The sequence below is a fragment of the Protopterus annectens genome, chromosome 1.part2, assembly GCF_019279795.1.
Source record: "Protopterus annectens isolate FY-2018-M chromosome 1.part2, PAN1.0, whole genome shotgun sequence".
NCBI classification, from domain to species: domain Eukaryota; kingdom Metazoa; phylum Chordata; order Ceratodontiformes; family Protopteridae; genus Protopterus; species Protopterus annectens.
The window spans coordinates 715,948,434-715,966,409 of NC_056727.1; the positions used below are offsets into that span (position 1 = coordinate 715,948,434).

At 43.0% G+C, this 17,976-nt stretch overlaps 1 protein-coding gene across 1 annotated transcript in view; it reads left to right on the forward strand.

Annotated features, from left to right (window-relative positions):
- Positions 1 to 927: 927 nt before the first annotated feature.
- The window catches only part of SRD5A2 (steroid 5 alpha-reductase 2), a 1,391,828-nt gene continuing 1,374,779 nt past the window's right edge, over positions 928 to 17,976 (forward strand). Inside the window, exon 1 of the mRNA XM_044058681.1 lies at positions 928 to 1,225. Coding sequence (XP_043914616.1) covers positions 948 to 1,225 — 278 coding nt within the window. The 5' untranslated portion in view covers positions 928 to 947. The remainder of the gene's footprint in view (positions 1,226 to 17,976) is intronic.

Here is a 17,976-nt window from a genome sequence, read left to right on the forward strand (position 1 = left end):
GGGGCACTGACTCTCAGTCCTACATTGGGAGAATGAATGAGTAAATAAATTAATAACTTTATGCTTCATTTATGCTGTTTCAGCTTACCTCAGACTCATGACTTTGTCATAAACCTGCATACAGTGTTCTTGGGTGGATTACACCAATGGTCTCTCACTCCCTCCTGGCAGCAATGCTCTGTCCCATAGTTCTTTGCTTCTAGTTCTCTCATTCCCACTAACACAAGACAGCCATTTTGTAATTTTGTCTACCTGTATTAGCAGGCATACTACTAATATGTATGCTGGGCAATGATTCAGTCCATGCAATCTTCTAACATGTCAATGTCATTGCAGATATTACACATTCACATTCATGATCCATTTCATATATCACATTAATACTGCCTTACATACTGCCACTCTGTTAGTCCACCTGTAGCCTGAGTAACTCCAACATAATTCATTGATAATAAATAATGCAATTTCATACAAATGTTCACATAGGTCCTGATTTTGTTTTCAGATTTTTGCTTTTTCATTTGTTTTTTTTTTCATAATGATGCATATTTCCCCTGATCTTACTCAGTAAAACAGTACACAAGTGAGGTAGAGAAACTACTCAGTTTTCAAAATGAAACCAAAATTGGTTAATAAAAATAAAAAGAAGAAAATTTATAATTTGGATGAACTTCTGTGCACTTTCCATGTTTATGCCAACCCAGATTGTTTATGCTTACTTTTTATTAAACAAAAGCTGCAACCTTCACTGCAGATGAAATGCAGTATTTTCACTGATAAAAAGTAACACCTGCATATATAGAGAATGTAACTAAGGGAAGAAGTGTTTAGTTACACCAGTCATCATCATGCATACCTGAGCAACATTATAAATCAGGTGTTTCAGAACACCTTGAAACAAGGAAGCTGCAGTCTGTGTGAGAGAGTTCTTTTGGAGAAGAGCAGTAATGGCAGAGGCATTGTACTGCATTAAACCAGTGCCAGAGTTACTTTCTCTCGGACTGGTACTCTTTGGATTGGTTAACCTGCGACAACAGACAAACTGTGGTCAGTTTTATGGCAGGTATGCTGAAAAGATAGGATGGACTGTGCCAGCTAAGATTGGCTGGTTTATTCAAGAAATGCCTTCTTTTATGGTGCCAGTGTTGTGTTTATATGTGGGAAAAGGAAGTAACATCATAGCCAGAGGAGTATTACTTCTGTTTTGTGCACATTATTTACAGAGGTAAGTCCATTTTTCTGTTAGTGTGCACTTTCTGTTAGTTTATTTTTTCAAAAGCAATTCTTCAGTCTGATAATGAATGCCCCTCTATATAACATATCTCATAGTAATCAGGGGAACGGAGATCTATGCTAATGTCCCATCAGTGGTACAGCTGAAAATTTGTGCATGTTAATTACTTTGTATATTGCCAGACTAACACACCAGCTCTGCTGTATTTGAGGATTTGTGTAATTTGCCACTGTAAATATGTTAGTTTAAAGCACTTTTCTTGTATTGATTTATTTATTTTATACTTAGTTCATTTAAATTATATGAGACTAAAGCCATCAAAGTGGAAAGTACTGTTTGTTATAAGACAAGATAAGTTGTGAAAAAAAGAGAGTGATAAACATCTGCTTAATTACCAGGTGACAGACAACAAGAAGTGAAAGAATAAGAAATAAGTGGCCATCTGATAAATCAGCAGGACTAAAGTGCACACGCAGATGCACATAAACACATACATCCATGTATGCATTGACACACACAGCTACTGAAAATAAAGATATAGCAGTACTGAGGGTCACTTCATATGCTGCTTTAAAAAGAAGCATTTAAACACATTTAAACTGATCATCACAGGAGGTAAACTTGTTACTGCGTGCTGTTTGCAGAATAAACAGAGCAGTATCTTGTATAATTAAATGCAATATTTGTAGCTCTGCCATGATTTCACAACATTAGTCAGAAGGTGCCAGATGAAGAGACAGATGTCGAGAAATAAATAGTTTCTGCAAACAAACAAGGAGTTATGTTAACTACTTTAAAGAGATAAATTCAGAATACTGGGAAATATGGCATTCCAGAATACTAGCAAATACGGAATTCTGGACAGCATAGATACAGAACTGAAATTACAAAGGTGCATTAAAATTGTTCAAAATCAGATATCAGAATTCAAAATAAACTGCCTGGTTTTAAATCTCATTCAGTCACATCATGCCAAACAATGTTTTAACCATCCAGTTAATAAACTCTTATGTGACTGCATTTTAGTACTGTCTTTTTCATGGGACATGTATCTTAAGAATGGAGAACACAGGAAGGAGAACATTTTAAATGTGATTAGTTGTTGCTTTTTCTAATTTACTAATAACAGCCAGGCAAACTTTCCAAGGATTACTGCCTACTTTATGTAATGTATAATGGGATCTGCATGCAGAATACTGTTCTAATCTCAAAAGAGCAGATAATTTGGGCTAGCTGCGGTGGGGAGGGAGGTAAGAAAAACAAACATCATTTCTCAAGCTTGGGAGTTTGCATTACACATTTTCCTTGGTGGAAAAATAGTAAGTGAAATGTGATGAAGAGTAAGATTTTGTTCCACAGAAGTCTGTAAATGCCTTAGAGGAACCCACTAAAAAGGGAAAATGGCAAAACCTACAGTCCATGTAAAAACAATTCCAATTTACAGCATGACAAGACAGACCCAAAAGAAGGCATAGAGGATCTGTTTTTTTCAAAGTGGCAAATATGTTTACTTTTAGAATTGCTCAAAGGGAGAAGAAACACCTGGTAAGTAACCAGCTGAAAATGAACAAAAGCAGGCAGATCATACTTCAGTTTTCATTGACTGAACAATTTACAGAGACTAAGTTAACAAATAATATGGTTGTATATATAATTATATGATTATAATTGAGCAAACAGTTAAAGAATTGTCACATACTATGAATGCTTGAAATAAATGATTATGACAAATATATATATAAATAAAACTATTCCATAGACTGTAAGGGATATAAATATAATCGTAAGCATGTCAAGATGATGTTTTAAGCTTCAGAAGATTCTCATAGTATATGAAGCAATCATACCCTGAGGTTAAGTGCTAATCTTCAGGAATGGATTTCTTGGCACAGTTATAAACAGTACTATCCTTTATTATAGGGCTCATTGTGTTTCAGAAAACTGACAATTTAACATTGAAAAGTACTCACAGCTTCATAAAATCTAGCTATATTCATTTTAGTCTTGTATAACTAGTGAATCCTCTGTGTTCAAGGAAACTATTATCAGGTGTCATCTAAGACAATACTATAAGTAAGCATGCAGAGTAATAATGGTAAAAAAGCATAACACTGCAAAAACCTGCAAAATTTTAAAGGTACATATGCAGTTTAAAACTATTGAAAATGCAATGAAGAAATAATGGTTCTTTTGCCCCAGTCTTTATGCAGATGAAGTCTTATTTATATATTATTCACCCAGCCAATGTCTTTTTGCATCAGGTGCATGGTACTTACATTTCATGTACCTATATAAACAATTAGGAAGTAAATCTTTTCAAGAAAAAGAGCAATAGTTACTTATTAGCTACAACAAAATTCAACACAGTTTATAATTTTTGGACTACTGTGATTTTGTCAAGCACCATTTATTAATACAGTCTTCAGTTTGAACAAAAACGTGCAATCACCAATCCAGTTCTCTAAACTTTTTTTTTAAACTCAGGCAAATTATAGTTACGTGAAGCTCCTTTTAAAGTTTGGGAATAAATTGTTCAATAAACTATCTCCTAGCAATGTGATTTAACTTGGTCTTAAATTCTGTAAAATCATGTGTGAGAGGATTACAAACAGTGTGAAGTTCAAACAAAACTATTAATTCTGCATTGCTCCTAATGTTAAATGTATAAAGTTGCTTTTTATAAGCCTATAGTACATGGTATACAGTCAGACAGCCACTAAATGAGCTTTTCAGTCTTTGTCTTTTATAAGAGATAGACTCATAATAAATTAATTTGAACTGATTCCAGGAAATAATACCTCAGCTTGTTTGTTTAAGCAGAATATAGTACAGAAATCAGGAAGAGGTCACATCAAGATTTTACAGTAGTTACAGGGTAGACTGACATCTGGAGCTAAAAGAATGAAATAGGAAATGTAATATTTTTTAGCCTTATTTTTATTTTGCGTTGTGTTTAACTTAACACTTAGTTCTGCTGAATGACAATGCCTAGATCCTTTACATATTTAACAGCTGCCAATTCTTGTTGCTTTAGGCAAATACATTTTATTGTCGTAAGGTGAAAATCGATATGACATAGCATTTATTGAAATTAAATTCAAAATCTATGTTTTTTGCCAATGGACTGACTGATAGATATCACATAGTTGTTAATTTACTTTTTATTTATTTATAGAATTTATTGACCAAGAAAGCTCAACAGGACAGAGCCCAAGGTGATAAACTCAAATAGTGGTACTATAACGTTTAAACTGTAATTGAAAAGTACAACAGTGGGTAATAGGGGGATACAGTATTCCTATGCAGTTAGAGGAAAATGTTCTATAGTAATGAATACAACATTTACAGATGGTTATTTGATTATTATATTTGTATATGGTTAGATAAAATACATACAATATGCAGCTTGCTTACAATTTAGAATGACAGCTTCTAGAGGCTTCACAAAGTGACATTTTTGTCAATATATCCTACTTTGGTATGCAATGTGTCAATATTACAGTTGTCGGCAAAGTTTAATACCCATCAGTGACTATTTCTAGGAAAGGAAGAAAATAGAAAGTTAAATAACTCTGAAATCTGTAAAACACTTCAGACAAATTAACAAATTTGCAAGTGTGGCAAACTAAAATAACTTTCTATATTGGCTGGTCTGCCCTCCATCTCACATTCTCCAAAGCACAGCATAGACAGGTTATACTGCAGAATCATACATAGGAAAGCTGCCGCTATAACATGTACCAAGGTAACACAGCACAGAATAGCAATGAAAAAGAAATACACTTGACTGTATTTGAACCTATGCCTTTGTCACACATATCCCATGAATCAGAACATTAGTCATGTATGCCATTGAGTTATAGGAAAGGCATTAAAAAGTAACAGAAAACACTGCAGTTGTATGCTGAAAACATAATATTCTATAAGAACATCCCTTCCTCAGGGTATTATAACACCCTTCACAGGGAACATATTGGGCCGGATTCACGAAGGCTTGCATGAAGTCTTAGAGTAGAGTAAGACTCCATGCAGCCATCATGTCCAATGTGGGATTCAGGAACAGCCTGCAGGGGCGTGTAAGAGAGCTCCCAAAACGGCTCTTACACGGACAGGGCTGGGATATGCAAATTACCTCAATTGCAGGCGAAAGGCATGCAAATGAGGTTGATTTGCGATTCAGGAAACCCGAACCTGTCCGAGTAAGAGCAGTGTTATTTGCAGAAATGTACTCAGTTCAAATAGCAAAACAGAGCCGTGACAGCTCCAAATAAAGGTTGCATCCAGTGTAGGAAGCATGCCAATGGCCAAATATATGGCCATGTGAAATGTTTCCTGATGCAATATGAAAATAAAAATATTTAATTTTTTTTTCGATGATTTCCGATGTTTAAGCGTAGCACAGCGATGCGCAAATGGGCTGCCCTCTAAAACCCAGAATACTAAAAAGTAAAACCCACAAATGTGGATTTTATTGAAATTGTTAATGTACAATGCAAGGGAATGGCAGGCTGAAGACAACATGGCCACCGAGAAGAGGTTGCTAAGGGGGTAAGCACAGTCTAAGACATGTAACCAAGCATTAGTAGGTAATCCTACGTAAATGAGGGTTAGGATAGTGAATCGCAAGTTTACATAGCAAATGAGCACAGTCAGGGGAGTGTAGGAGTAGGATAAGGGGAGTAACAGAGTAGAAGATAGGTGACATACGAGAGGGGTAGCTATGAAAGAAGTGAAGCTCATTGGAGCAGAGTGGCATGTGTCAGCTGTCATTTACACATCATGGAAAGAGGTGTGTCAACAGGTAGGCTAGGGAAAGGCAAGAAATGGAAGGTGTATGCCGTGGATAACACCACGGTTTCTTGCTGAGCAGGTATGTGCGCGTGTGCACGCGTGTAAACCCGAGTAAGACAGAGTGCGTGCGTGTAAGCGTGAGTGCGCGTGTTTAAGCTGGAGTAAGCATGTATAAGGCTGTGTAAAGAGTTGTAAGCATGTTTGCGCTGGTGTGCACGCATTTTAACCCAAATAAGCAAGTTGTAGTCCGTGTAAGCATGTGTGTGCGCGTGTTAGCTGCTGTGCGTGTGTTTGAACTTTTGTGCGTGGCGGTCCCCCCCTTGAGGAAACAGAAAGAAAAAAGGTAGCACAACAAGTAGTAGGAAGCTACTAGGGAGTACTAGCAGAGCTAGCAGGTAAAAACAACCAGAATCAGGCAATTACACAGGCAGTACACTAGCCCAGCCCAGCCTAGCACTTAAAACTCTGCAAACAACAGTCCATTATGTTTCTCACAACAGACACTGCAGTAAGCTAATAGAAGTGAAAACTGAAAAAGCTTTACTGAGACAAAGAAATGTTAGGGGCTGCCATTGCTGTTATAAGGCGACATATGCAACATGCTGAGGGTGGTGACAATGGAAATGCTGCTGGACAACCCACAGTGAGAAGACGGAGAAGAGTGTACAGGCTGAGGGTAACCTACTAGGGGCTACATGAGCTGGATATAGTGGAGCGCTATAGAGTGGACAGAGACCTCCTGCAGCAAATTGTTGAGCTGTGCAGGCCATGCCTAACACACAGAACCAACAGAGGGGGAACCCATCCCAGTGGAAACCAAGGTACGTGTTGGCCTAAGCATATTAGCAACAGGTACCTTCCAGAGACCAACTGGTGATATGATGAGGATATCACAGGCATCAGCATCCAGGGTACTACACCAGTTCCTGGATGCCATGTCAGCACATGTCGGTGATCATGTATATTTCCCCAATTCCCGTGAGGTATTGGCCAGCAATATAAGTCTCTTCCAGCAAATTGCGGAATACCCTGAGGTAGTGGGGGCAATAGACTGCACGCACATATGCATCAAAGTACCAGCTGGCGAGCGGGGTAGGGTCTACTGCAACCGCAAGGGCTTCCCCTCCATCAACTGCCAGGCCGTGTGTGATGCCCAGGGGGTTTAATACTGAATGTGTGTGCAGACTGCCCTGGAAGCTACCATGATTCCCATATCTGGCATCTGACACAGCTGTACCAGACATTTGCCAATGGGGACATTCCACATGGTCACCTAGTGGGGGATGCTGGCTATGCACTGGAGCCATGGCTGATGACACCCATCAGAAACACACACACACACATGAACAGGAATGCCATAATGAGGCACACGCACAAACATGTAATGTAATAGAGCATGTGTTTGGACTGCTCAAGTCACGGTTCCGGTGCCTGGACACATCTGGTGGAGCCTTGCAGTACTCACCAACTACATGTACCCAAATTGTCATGGTATGTGCTATGCTACATAATATGATCCTGTGAAAACAGCTGCAGCAGGACCAGTATAGGCCTGGACCAAACAGCCCCCCCCACCATTGCCAAGACCATCACAGGCAGAGCATGACTCAGAGGAGGAACAACCTGAGCCTGCCCCAGTAGGCAGAAGGAGGCGTGCCCAGTATGCTTTGGCCTTGGCAAAGAGGCAACGCATAGCACATACACTGGCTCACTAGGAACTCTGGAAATTATACCTCTCTCCGACTTGCACATATAGTAAAAGGGATGCCTAAGTTGACACTACCTGCTTTCAAACATGTACAGGGAGTGTAGTATGTGCATCCAACAAAGGCAGCCCTGCAGCACCACCTAAGGTATGCTTGTCATGTGTTAAGCAATATAAAGCAGTGCTAAACAGCATTTACCACCATGTAGTATATGCAAACAAAATCGCACACACCAACTAGCACAACTGTGGTTAATGTTCAGTAATATTGGGCAACGTCCAGCAATGTTGGTGAATATTGAGCAATGTCGGACAAGCCTGGTCTAAGTAGGGCATAGCTGAACAAAAGCCAACATGCTCATATTTGCTTAACTGGCCCTTAAGCAGTCTGGTCTGCTCAGTATGAAAATATAAAGCAGTGATGGGCCTCAAACCCAGGATACTGTGCACTATAGCCAAAGTACTGAACCACTAAACCATGACAGTATTGCAGTGGTCAGCCTGTATGAAGGAATGTTGATATGTCTATGCAAAGTATTTCATGGAAACCCTGCAGGCACAGCATAATCCTTGTTGAGTTATGACACAAAGGTGAGTCCTGCAGTGAGAACAGAACCTGACTTCCAACACACACAGTATAAATGTTAACATTGGTCATGTTCGCACACGTCAACAAATGTAGTGGACCTCAGATAGCAACATACTGAAAGGTCACACCGGGCATGCTCACACACTTGAATAAATGAGACAAATGTCAGGCAACAAAACACGGAATGTCTGAACTGGGCATGCTCACACACTTAGGCCATGTCTGAGTACAGCAGTGGACCATGCATATCTGGCAGTTGCATGTGTTAACCCAGGAACCTGTCACTATACAGCAATCCGCCCTGTGCACACAGTTATATGACAACCAGACACATCTATTATATAGTGGAACCCTGTCATAATCAAATATGTTCTGCAGATACTGAAGTTGTTCATAGAAACTGGTAAAGCAAAGACGATAAAGACCTGCAAACAGTATCAGCAATAAACATTGTGCATCATGAACATTAGCATAGGTTCAGAGGTTGATACTAGGCTATCTGCCCTAGGGCATGTACAAGCCTAGCCAGAGTGTGTTTGGCATTCACAACCCTGTCAGATTACTACACTGTGTGTGTGAATAGTAGGTCACACAAGATAGCCCATGTACGTTTAGGCTAGTGTGCCTCTGTCTAGCAGGGACACAGAAGATATCCCAGGGGTAAACATATGATCACCCATACAGTCATCAAGATGTCTCCTGTCGGTGGTCAGTGGGTGGCTCTGTCTATGTGAAACTGGGATTACATTCTGGAGTGAGTGGAGCCTCTGGGATAAGAATCTGTCCCTCTAGCATGTCCTATTAACATCTGTGCTGAGGTATACGTCCCTGGAGTGTGTAGCTCCAAGGGAGTTGGATATCCTGAGGTGGAGCATGTCCAGTAATTCTGGGTTGGGTATATCTGTAAACAACAGGCACACATCATATCTGAGTAGGTGGTAAGTGACTGAGTAGAGCTGGAGTTACTGCATCCGAACTGTGCAGGGCATCTGTGTGAGTCCCTAGATCTGCTTTGGTGAGGAACTTCTGTGGCCAGTACAGTTGCTGCAGGTGTCAGGTAAGGTACACCCCAAATGTGGCATTGTAACCAAGCATGGATGTGATGAGTATAGGGGCACAATGACCTCACTCGCTCTAGATGTGAAACCATATGGGATAAGGTGGCCCACATAGAAGGTGTTTCCAACCACTTTGGCAACATGAATGTCAAAGGCGACAGTACGAACAAGTCATGTCCCCAAACCCCTAACAACTCCTACCATATGTAATGGAGTACTACCTATGTGGTAATGTGTGGGCATGTTGTTATTCCCAAAGGTGATGACTATGCAACTAATGGCATTTAGCTATAGGCCATGGCTCAGGCACCAGTCATCCATCTCTGTGAGACCCTGTTTGAGTATGCATGTGGCAGTTGGAGAGTTGATCATGGCACCCAGTTTGCAGTCAAGTGCAAACATGTTCAGCCATATTCCCCCTGTGGTAGCCTGTATGTCAGACAAATATATACTGAACAATACAGGTCCCAGGACCGAGCCATGTGGGATGCCACATGTAACTGCTGTATAGTCAGACATGGCACCTGCAATACTCACCATGTGGGTGCTATCCCTGATCCAGGTATCAATCCATCGTGTGAGATATGTGTCCATATCGACGCTGGTGAGCCTATGCATAATGGCCCAGTGAGTTATTGTGTTGAAGGGTTTTGCAAGGTTCAAGTAGGCTGTGTGGACAACCGTCCCTATGTCGATGGACCTGTTAGCCGTTTAAAGAATACAAACAGGTTCAAGAGGCAAGATCTGCCCACAACAACGCTGAAATGTGTAGGACACAGTGTCTGTAGGTTCCCGATGTCTATGTGTATTAGTCCCATGACAGTACGCTCCATAGCTTTGCAGAACAGGCTAGTTAGGCTTATAGGGCAATATTGTCTATGGTCCATTGTGGCACCAACTCTGTGGAGTGGGACCACTGTCACTGTATGCCATTCCTTGGGTACATATCCTGTAGTAACTCCGATATTGAACAGTGATGTAATGTGAGGGTTATGTCTGTCATGATGCTCATGTAAGATGCAGGCTGGGACACTGTCTGGTCACATTGATACTGTGATGTACGCTTTGGGGAGGGCAGCACTCACCTGTTACTGTGTGATGTCAGGGAGGTTATACTCTGTTGGGATGGATAGTTGCTCCTTAGGGGGGATGGGTGGGAGACATCTGCACTGAACCTCTTTGCCAGGATGTTGGCAATGCCAGTAGGTTCAGGGTAGGTTTATTCAGTATGCAGTAATTCACAGCATATCAGTGAGTGTCCACCCAGGTTCCTGACATAACTGAAGAAGGCTGTGTGATAGTCCTACGTGTCTGTTGCTATTGTCCGGTAGAAGCAGCCCTTGGAAAAGTTCATGAGTGATCGTAGCTGTCTGCTAGTACAGATCACAGATGCCTTCCCAGTCTGGGATTGTGCTCTATCATGTAGTAGCTTCCTCCTGACGTTGTATAGCTTATTAATGGCTGGGGTCTACCAGACACATCCCCTGCCATTGGAGTAGTGAGTCCTGTTGTTATTTGGGATAGCACAATCCATGCAGTCTACTAGGTGTCCATAGAATGTGTATGTAAAGGATTCAGCAATGTGAGCCGTATTTGCTACTGTCTCAGGGTCTCTGAAGGATACCACCTTGCTTTGGTGAAGTAAGACGTTGGCTCATGAGAAGTTCACCAAGATTACCCAGGATGGGTGTGTGGAGGGTATATGTATGTCCAGTGAGATACATGTATGTTCTGACCTTACCAATGAGGGGTATATTGCTGGTGTGGAACATAGAGTCCCCATGTTGGTGATGATCAGGTCCAATATGTATTCCCCCTTGTGGCTGTGCTGACTGGTTGTGCCATAGCATATGAGTCTACAAATTGTAGCGACTGTTGGGTGAGTGTGTTGGGGTTTGAGTAGTATCCCTAGTCAATATTTGTGTATATGAAGTCACACAATATAATGGTGTTTGTGGAGACCTTCATATTCTCCATAGTTCCCATGAAAGCCGAGTGTGGTTCCTGAGTTTGGGAGGGTGGTCTGTAGCAGGCAACAAACTGAAAGGCAGTTTTGCACAATGATAGTTGTATATATATATGGTCTGCGATGCTTTGTGCAGTGCTACTAACCCAGAGGTGTGTGTATCTGTGATGTATATGGATACTCCCCCTAGTTGTGTTGTCTGTTCCAAGTCTTGTTGTCAGACAGCATGGTATGAAACATAACCTGGTAGTGCTGGTGTGCATAAGCGAGCCTGAACCAGGCATCTGTTAGTGCACAGATATCACTATCCTCCATACTGAGGAGAGTCCTGAGTGGCCGCAATATGAGGGTAACACATCTGTTGTTGAGCAGCATTGCCCTTAGTTTCATTTAACTTGTAATGTCCATGGAGGTGGGTTTGTCTTCTGAGCCCTGCTTAAAAAAGGCACTATGGTGGTAGCAAGAGCCTTAGCCAGCATTCCAAAGTCCATGGGTGACAGGTGCAAGCTGTCCATAGTGAAGCTACGTGGCATGTTGAGCATGTCACCATAGGCTGACAGACACTGTATCCCCTATGAATGAAACAAATTTGTTAGGCAACTGTTAAATGCGATATGTGTGTCCATATACTGTGACATCATAACTGGTGGGTGTAAGATGCTAGACAAGGTCAGGGTCATACTGGCCTGGGCTACATGAGCAGAGTGTTCCTCCATGTATCATGTCATGTGGTCCAGGGAGTAATATCTGAGGTTATACGCACCAGCATGGACAATGATGGTGCCAGTCCTGTACTTGCTTTGGAGTGACCTGACTGCCTGTGTTATGCGGCAGATCCTGGCACCCGACAGACAGCCCAAAGTGACTATTCCCTTGTTAGGGCTGGTGAGTGGTACGTCAGTGTGTCTGACAATAAGTGTCACCTATTACAAGTGTATTAGGTGTGTTGTTTAGCCCGAAGAGCAGTGACTGTGTGGCACACTGACATTGCGGACTATGTGATATGTGGGTATTGTAGTGGGGTAGCAGGTGTGTATGTGTCTGCTTTGGAGGTCTCTGCTGCTTAGGCAGAGTACATTTACAGCATCTGAGTATGTCTATGTGTGATAATGTGATTTGAGTGCTGTTGCTAGAGGATATGTGAAACTGATATGTGGTGTGTGTGGTTACCTTCACCACCTGATAGACTGTGCCAGTCATGGGTCGAGAGAGTTCAGCACCCTGTATATCTATATAGGTGCATCTCACACATATATCTGAGTTTGTCGGGAGGAGGAGAGGGTTGTCTGTGTACATGCGGCAGATGTGACATTGTGTCAATATCACAATATCCACCAGCTGGACTGGAGAGTACACACAAAACCGACCCCTGGACATGCCAGGATATTATGATGACATACTCTGTAGCCTGATCACAAAGGATCAGTAGGGTGTTAAGCATGTAAAAGAGTATAACAGGGATTAGTGCTCATGTTAGTTGGTGTTTTGTAGAGTAGCTGAGAAGGAGTCCAGACGGAATCATGACACATCCTTCAGCTATGTCATACATAGCAATGTACACCCATATATGTCCTGAGTCAGGGCCAACTGTACCTGAGTGACAATGCTGACATCATGACAGACAGACCCATATGTACATACCCAGCTCCCACTGACAATAGTCCATATCATCGTACCAGGAGATATCACATGTAGAATGGATGATCAGCTACCCCCACTGCCAAAAGCATGGCAGCAAGTGGAATACATTGATTCCCAATATGTGTCATGCACAAACTACAGAACAAACAGATCCTGCACCTGAACAGTCAGCTGAGCCTCACCTCCTACACAGGATGTGGAACCGTTGCATGTGTCACAGCTACATATGGCACTCCCCACAAGTGTTGGTGCACAACACACCATGGGAAGTCAAGTCCTTTATGCCTATGAAGTCTGATCTGCACGGTCATGGAGTCCATCATGGTTGCAGTCATAAACAGAGCTATTGGAAGCTGACATACACACAACCCTACCAACTGTGGTATGTTCATGTGCGGATCATGGTTCCCAAACATGCTAGACTGTTTGCAAGGCAGCCACACAGGACATACATCAATGAACATATCTACACATGTGTCACATAGACTTTGAATAGCCCTTTATCAACATCCCAGACACATGTAGTATCCACAAAACCAACAAGCTGTGCATACATATGTGTTGACATATGACGGAATGTCAATGTGTCCACAGATAAATCACACAAGGTAAGGATTCTGAGGTCATGTTCAAGCTGTTGACACCTGCTGACCCACATGGACCATTCCTGGAATGGCATAAAACAAAGTGTTCATGCATCACCATGTCCAGTCTGATGATGTCACCATCCTATAAATACAGCAGGAGAAGGGAAACCAGCCAGTAAAGCAAATAGCGCACCGTGTTAATGCTTCTCTCTCTAGTATCATAACATAGTGAAGTCGGGGTTTGAATCCTGCAAACAGTGAGTGTGGGTGTGTTTGTGTATGTGTGCAGTTTCCTTTGAGAGGTGTCCCCTTTTTGGACACTGGGAAAACTCACTAAAAGAGCTACATTCCTCTTTGGAAAGTCTGATGATGTCACCATCCTACAAATACAGCAGAAGAAGGGAAACCAGCCAGTAAAGCAAATAGCGTGCCAATTTAATGCATCTCTCTCTAGTATCATAACATAGTTAGGTAGGGGTTTGAATCCTGCAAACAGTGAGTGTGTGTGTGTGTGTGTGTGTGTGTGTGTGTGTGTGTGTGTGTGTGTGTGTGTGTGTGTGTGTGGGGGGGGTGTATGTGTGCAATTGGCTATGAAAGGAGCGCCCTTTTTGGAGACTGAGAAAACACACTAAAAGAGGTACATCCCTCTTTGGAAAGACTGATGATGTCACCATCCTACAAATACAGCCGGAGAAGGGAAACCAGCCAGTAAAGCAAATAGCGTGCTGTGTTAATGCGTCTCTCTCTAGTATCATAACATAGTTAGGTAGGGGTTTGAATCCTGCAAACAGTGAGTGTGTGTGTGTGTGTGTGTGTGTGTGTGTGTGTGTGTGTGTGTGTGTGTGTGTGTGTGTTGGGGGTGTGTGTGTATGTGTGCAATTGTCTATGAAAGGAGTGCCCTTTTTGGAGACTGGGAAAACACACTAAAAGAGGTACATCCCTCTTTGGAAAGACTGATGTTGTCACCATCCTACAAATACAGCCGGAGAAGGGAAACCAGCCAGTAAAGCAAATAGCGCACCGTGATAATGCGTGTCTCTCTCTCTAGTATCATAACATAGTTAGGTAGGGGTTTGAATCCTGCAAATGCTGACTGTGTGTTGGTCAATGCGGTGTGGGTTTTGCTTTTACTATGGTATGACATAGTATGATTACAACAGTAAGTCCATTGCACACATCAGGTATCTGCGTGGCAAATATATATGTGTACATGTCCCCTCAATCAGTACATAGGTGTGAAGCCTGCATACTACATGAATACATTTGTTTCCATTGACAGGTTGTGCCGCTGCTTCTCAGATCATAGGTCACATATGTATGTATGTGACAAGGCCGTCCACTGTCGTGTTCTGTGGCCAAGGTCATCTGTGGCACACACACCCATGAAAGTTACTTAAGAGTAGTGTGAGTGAGGGTATATACCTGTGGTATATGTCAGACATGGTCATACACAACAAAGACTGCCAAGAATGGACAGTCTTTATAGGTGTATGACTGCCTTGTGGATATGCATTCAGGCCTCTAATGTCTTAAGTGATACACCTTGGGACTCCATAATACCTATGGATATGTGGATACCAAGGGACACATGACATAACATGAGGCTGTATGTACACATTGGTACCCAACACACATGTTAAGGGCTACCACCTGTGTGGTACTGACGGGATAGTATGTATAGTACATGAGGATGACTATGCCATAGTCGGCTTACTGCTATACAGCATGTATCAGACAACAGGTATCTGTCTGTATGATACCCTTGTGTAGGATATGCATCCCATCCAGGGAATGCATTGCAGGCCAATGCATGCATTTCCAGATTTGGATGGACACAACCCTAGTGTGTCTGCATGTACCTAAGGGGGCTATATGCCAAACAGGTGTGGTCACAGGAATGGGTGGCGGTCATTAGCACTGGTTAGTGTTATAGTGTAGCACCGGAAGGATCTAATTGTTACTGAGTTTCCTACGACCGTGTGTCATTTGTCAGGACATCATCCAATGATTGCTTATAGTCATGCTGTTGAGGTTGTGTATACTACCAGACCGCAAATCATTGACAGATATTAACGGTATTACCCACAGCATAGTGTCAACTCATGTCATACACACGTCTACCCATGTTAGTACATAACTGTAGTAGAATGCATACTGGCCATTGAAAGATACTATGAGATGTTAACAATGTGTACGACAGGGTATGACACACATCCCATGTGTCCACTATGCACGTACATGCAGACAGTGCGCACCCACCATGTTCACAGATGTACACATGCTAATCTGTACTGCACACATCACACATGTACTGTCCACTCACTAACACATGCTGGCAACACATTGCACTTCAGCCAAGTGGCACATGGGTGGACAATACATACTCAGACCTAACAGTGGTGTAAACAATGCTACATTGACAATCAGAGCTTTGATGCATAATGTCTGCTCAGATATACCTACAAGGATGTTGTTACACTTTCTTGTTGACAACTTGCTATTATAGCTACACTGCTATAGTGTCACCCTGTGCATCAGCACCATGTTAGCCTGTCCCTCCATCAATGATGCAGATGACAGGAGGTGACACAGGTATCATCATATGCACAGGGCATTTTGTTATTTGCCAGAGCCTGACATTGACCCATCCAATCGACATGTCTGTATGTGTGTGTGTGTGTGTGGGGGGGGGGGCAACAGTACAGCATGGGCCAATGTTGATGTAATGTGTGTGTGTGTATGTGTGAGCCCTAGTTGTTTGGTTAATGTGTGTGTGTCTGCATGCACACAGCTCCACCATGTGGCTGCCATATACAGTAGTTTGTGGGACAGCCACAGACTGTACCTGGTAGGCTGTACAGATCACTGTCTCCGGTCATGGACACAGTACCTGTGCCTGGCAGGGGTGCTACGGACAGTATCAGGTACCAACCCTGACTGGGTATTGTCATCAGAGGCAGAGGTATGACGACTGGACCCATGTCCATGCTGGGACTGGCCAGAGCCACGTACACGTGGTCTACTGGGACAGTCAATGGACAGGCCAGCCCCAGCATTGCTGGGGCTGGTACTGCCACTACGGGAGCAGCTGTGAACTGTGGGCTGTGCGCGACCACTGCCAGCTATTGCTGTTGCTCGCATGCGTCCGCATCGACGTCGCAACCATCCCGCACAGTCCTGGCTCATGGAAGACATGTTGTGGAGGGCATCTAATGTCTCCCCCCAACGTATATCAATGACCTCGGTGTCAGTCCAGATGGCACCGGCAAGGTCACGGATGCTGTCATTGATAGCGGTGTAATGTGCCCTCTGCGCCCTAAGTTCCTGCCTGATGTACCGTTCCATACGTGCCTGAGCCTGCATTACAGCCCGGAACATACTGGTCGTCATAAGACCTGTGAGGGCACTCCTGCCAGGGGCAATACGACCAGTGGTGCTCCCCCGAGAACCCCTGGACTTCTGCCTATGTGGTACATTTCCAGGTCTACGGCTATGGCTGCTGTGAGGGGATGCAAGTGCCATGGGTACCACACTCTCCTGGTCAATGCCAACTGTATGCTGTCCCTCGCCTATGGCCATTGGTGGTGAGGGATGTATTGACAGTATGAGTGTGCGCATAGATGGGGTTGAACGCTGTGTACTGTCAATTGGTGGACCAACGACAGACCTTGTCAAGTCTTCCTGTGCCAAAATACATGTGTCATCATCACCACTATTCGTGGCAGTGGCTTCAGGTTGCCTGCTGCTTTTGCCAACCCCTAACTCAGCACCTGTGGGAGGAAGACAGGAAACACACTTTATGGTCTGCACATGCACACATGCACACATGCACACATGAACACATGAGCACATGCACACATGAACACATACACACATGCACACATGCACACATGCACACATGAACACATGGACACATGCACACATGAACACTAACACACTCCTGACTACAGCACATACACACACATACCAGCAATCCAACACATACTCTATAGCGGGTGAAAGTAAGTGTCAGTATCACAAGGTAGACAGTCACCACACACGTGTCAGCATGCAGAATATGTGTTGCACAAGACCATGCAGTGCAAGTGTAGATGCCCCTATTAAATGGCAGTATACATGGCTTTGATGCAACTGTGTAGTTGTTCATTGATCGGCTACACCCTGGAACACAATGTGTACATTGGCACAACATTACTGTGCAGGTATTATCAGCTCTGCAATGCCCTGTGCACCATCACTCACAAGTATACATGCCATGGCTGCATGTGTTATCTGTGTGATGCATAGATATCCATGTCTGAGTACAGTGTCTGTTTCCATAGCAGATAATAGTGGGCACGGGTGTAGCACATGCATGCTATGTACACACACGGGATGTGCAATGCATGTTGATGTGAAGGAATCC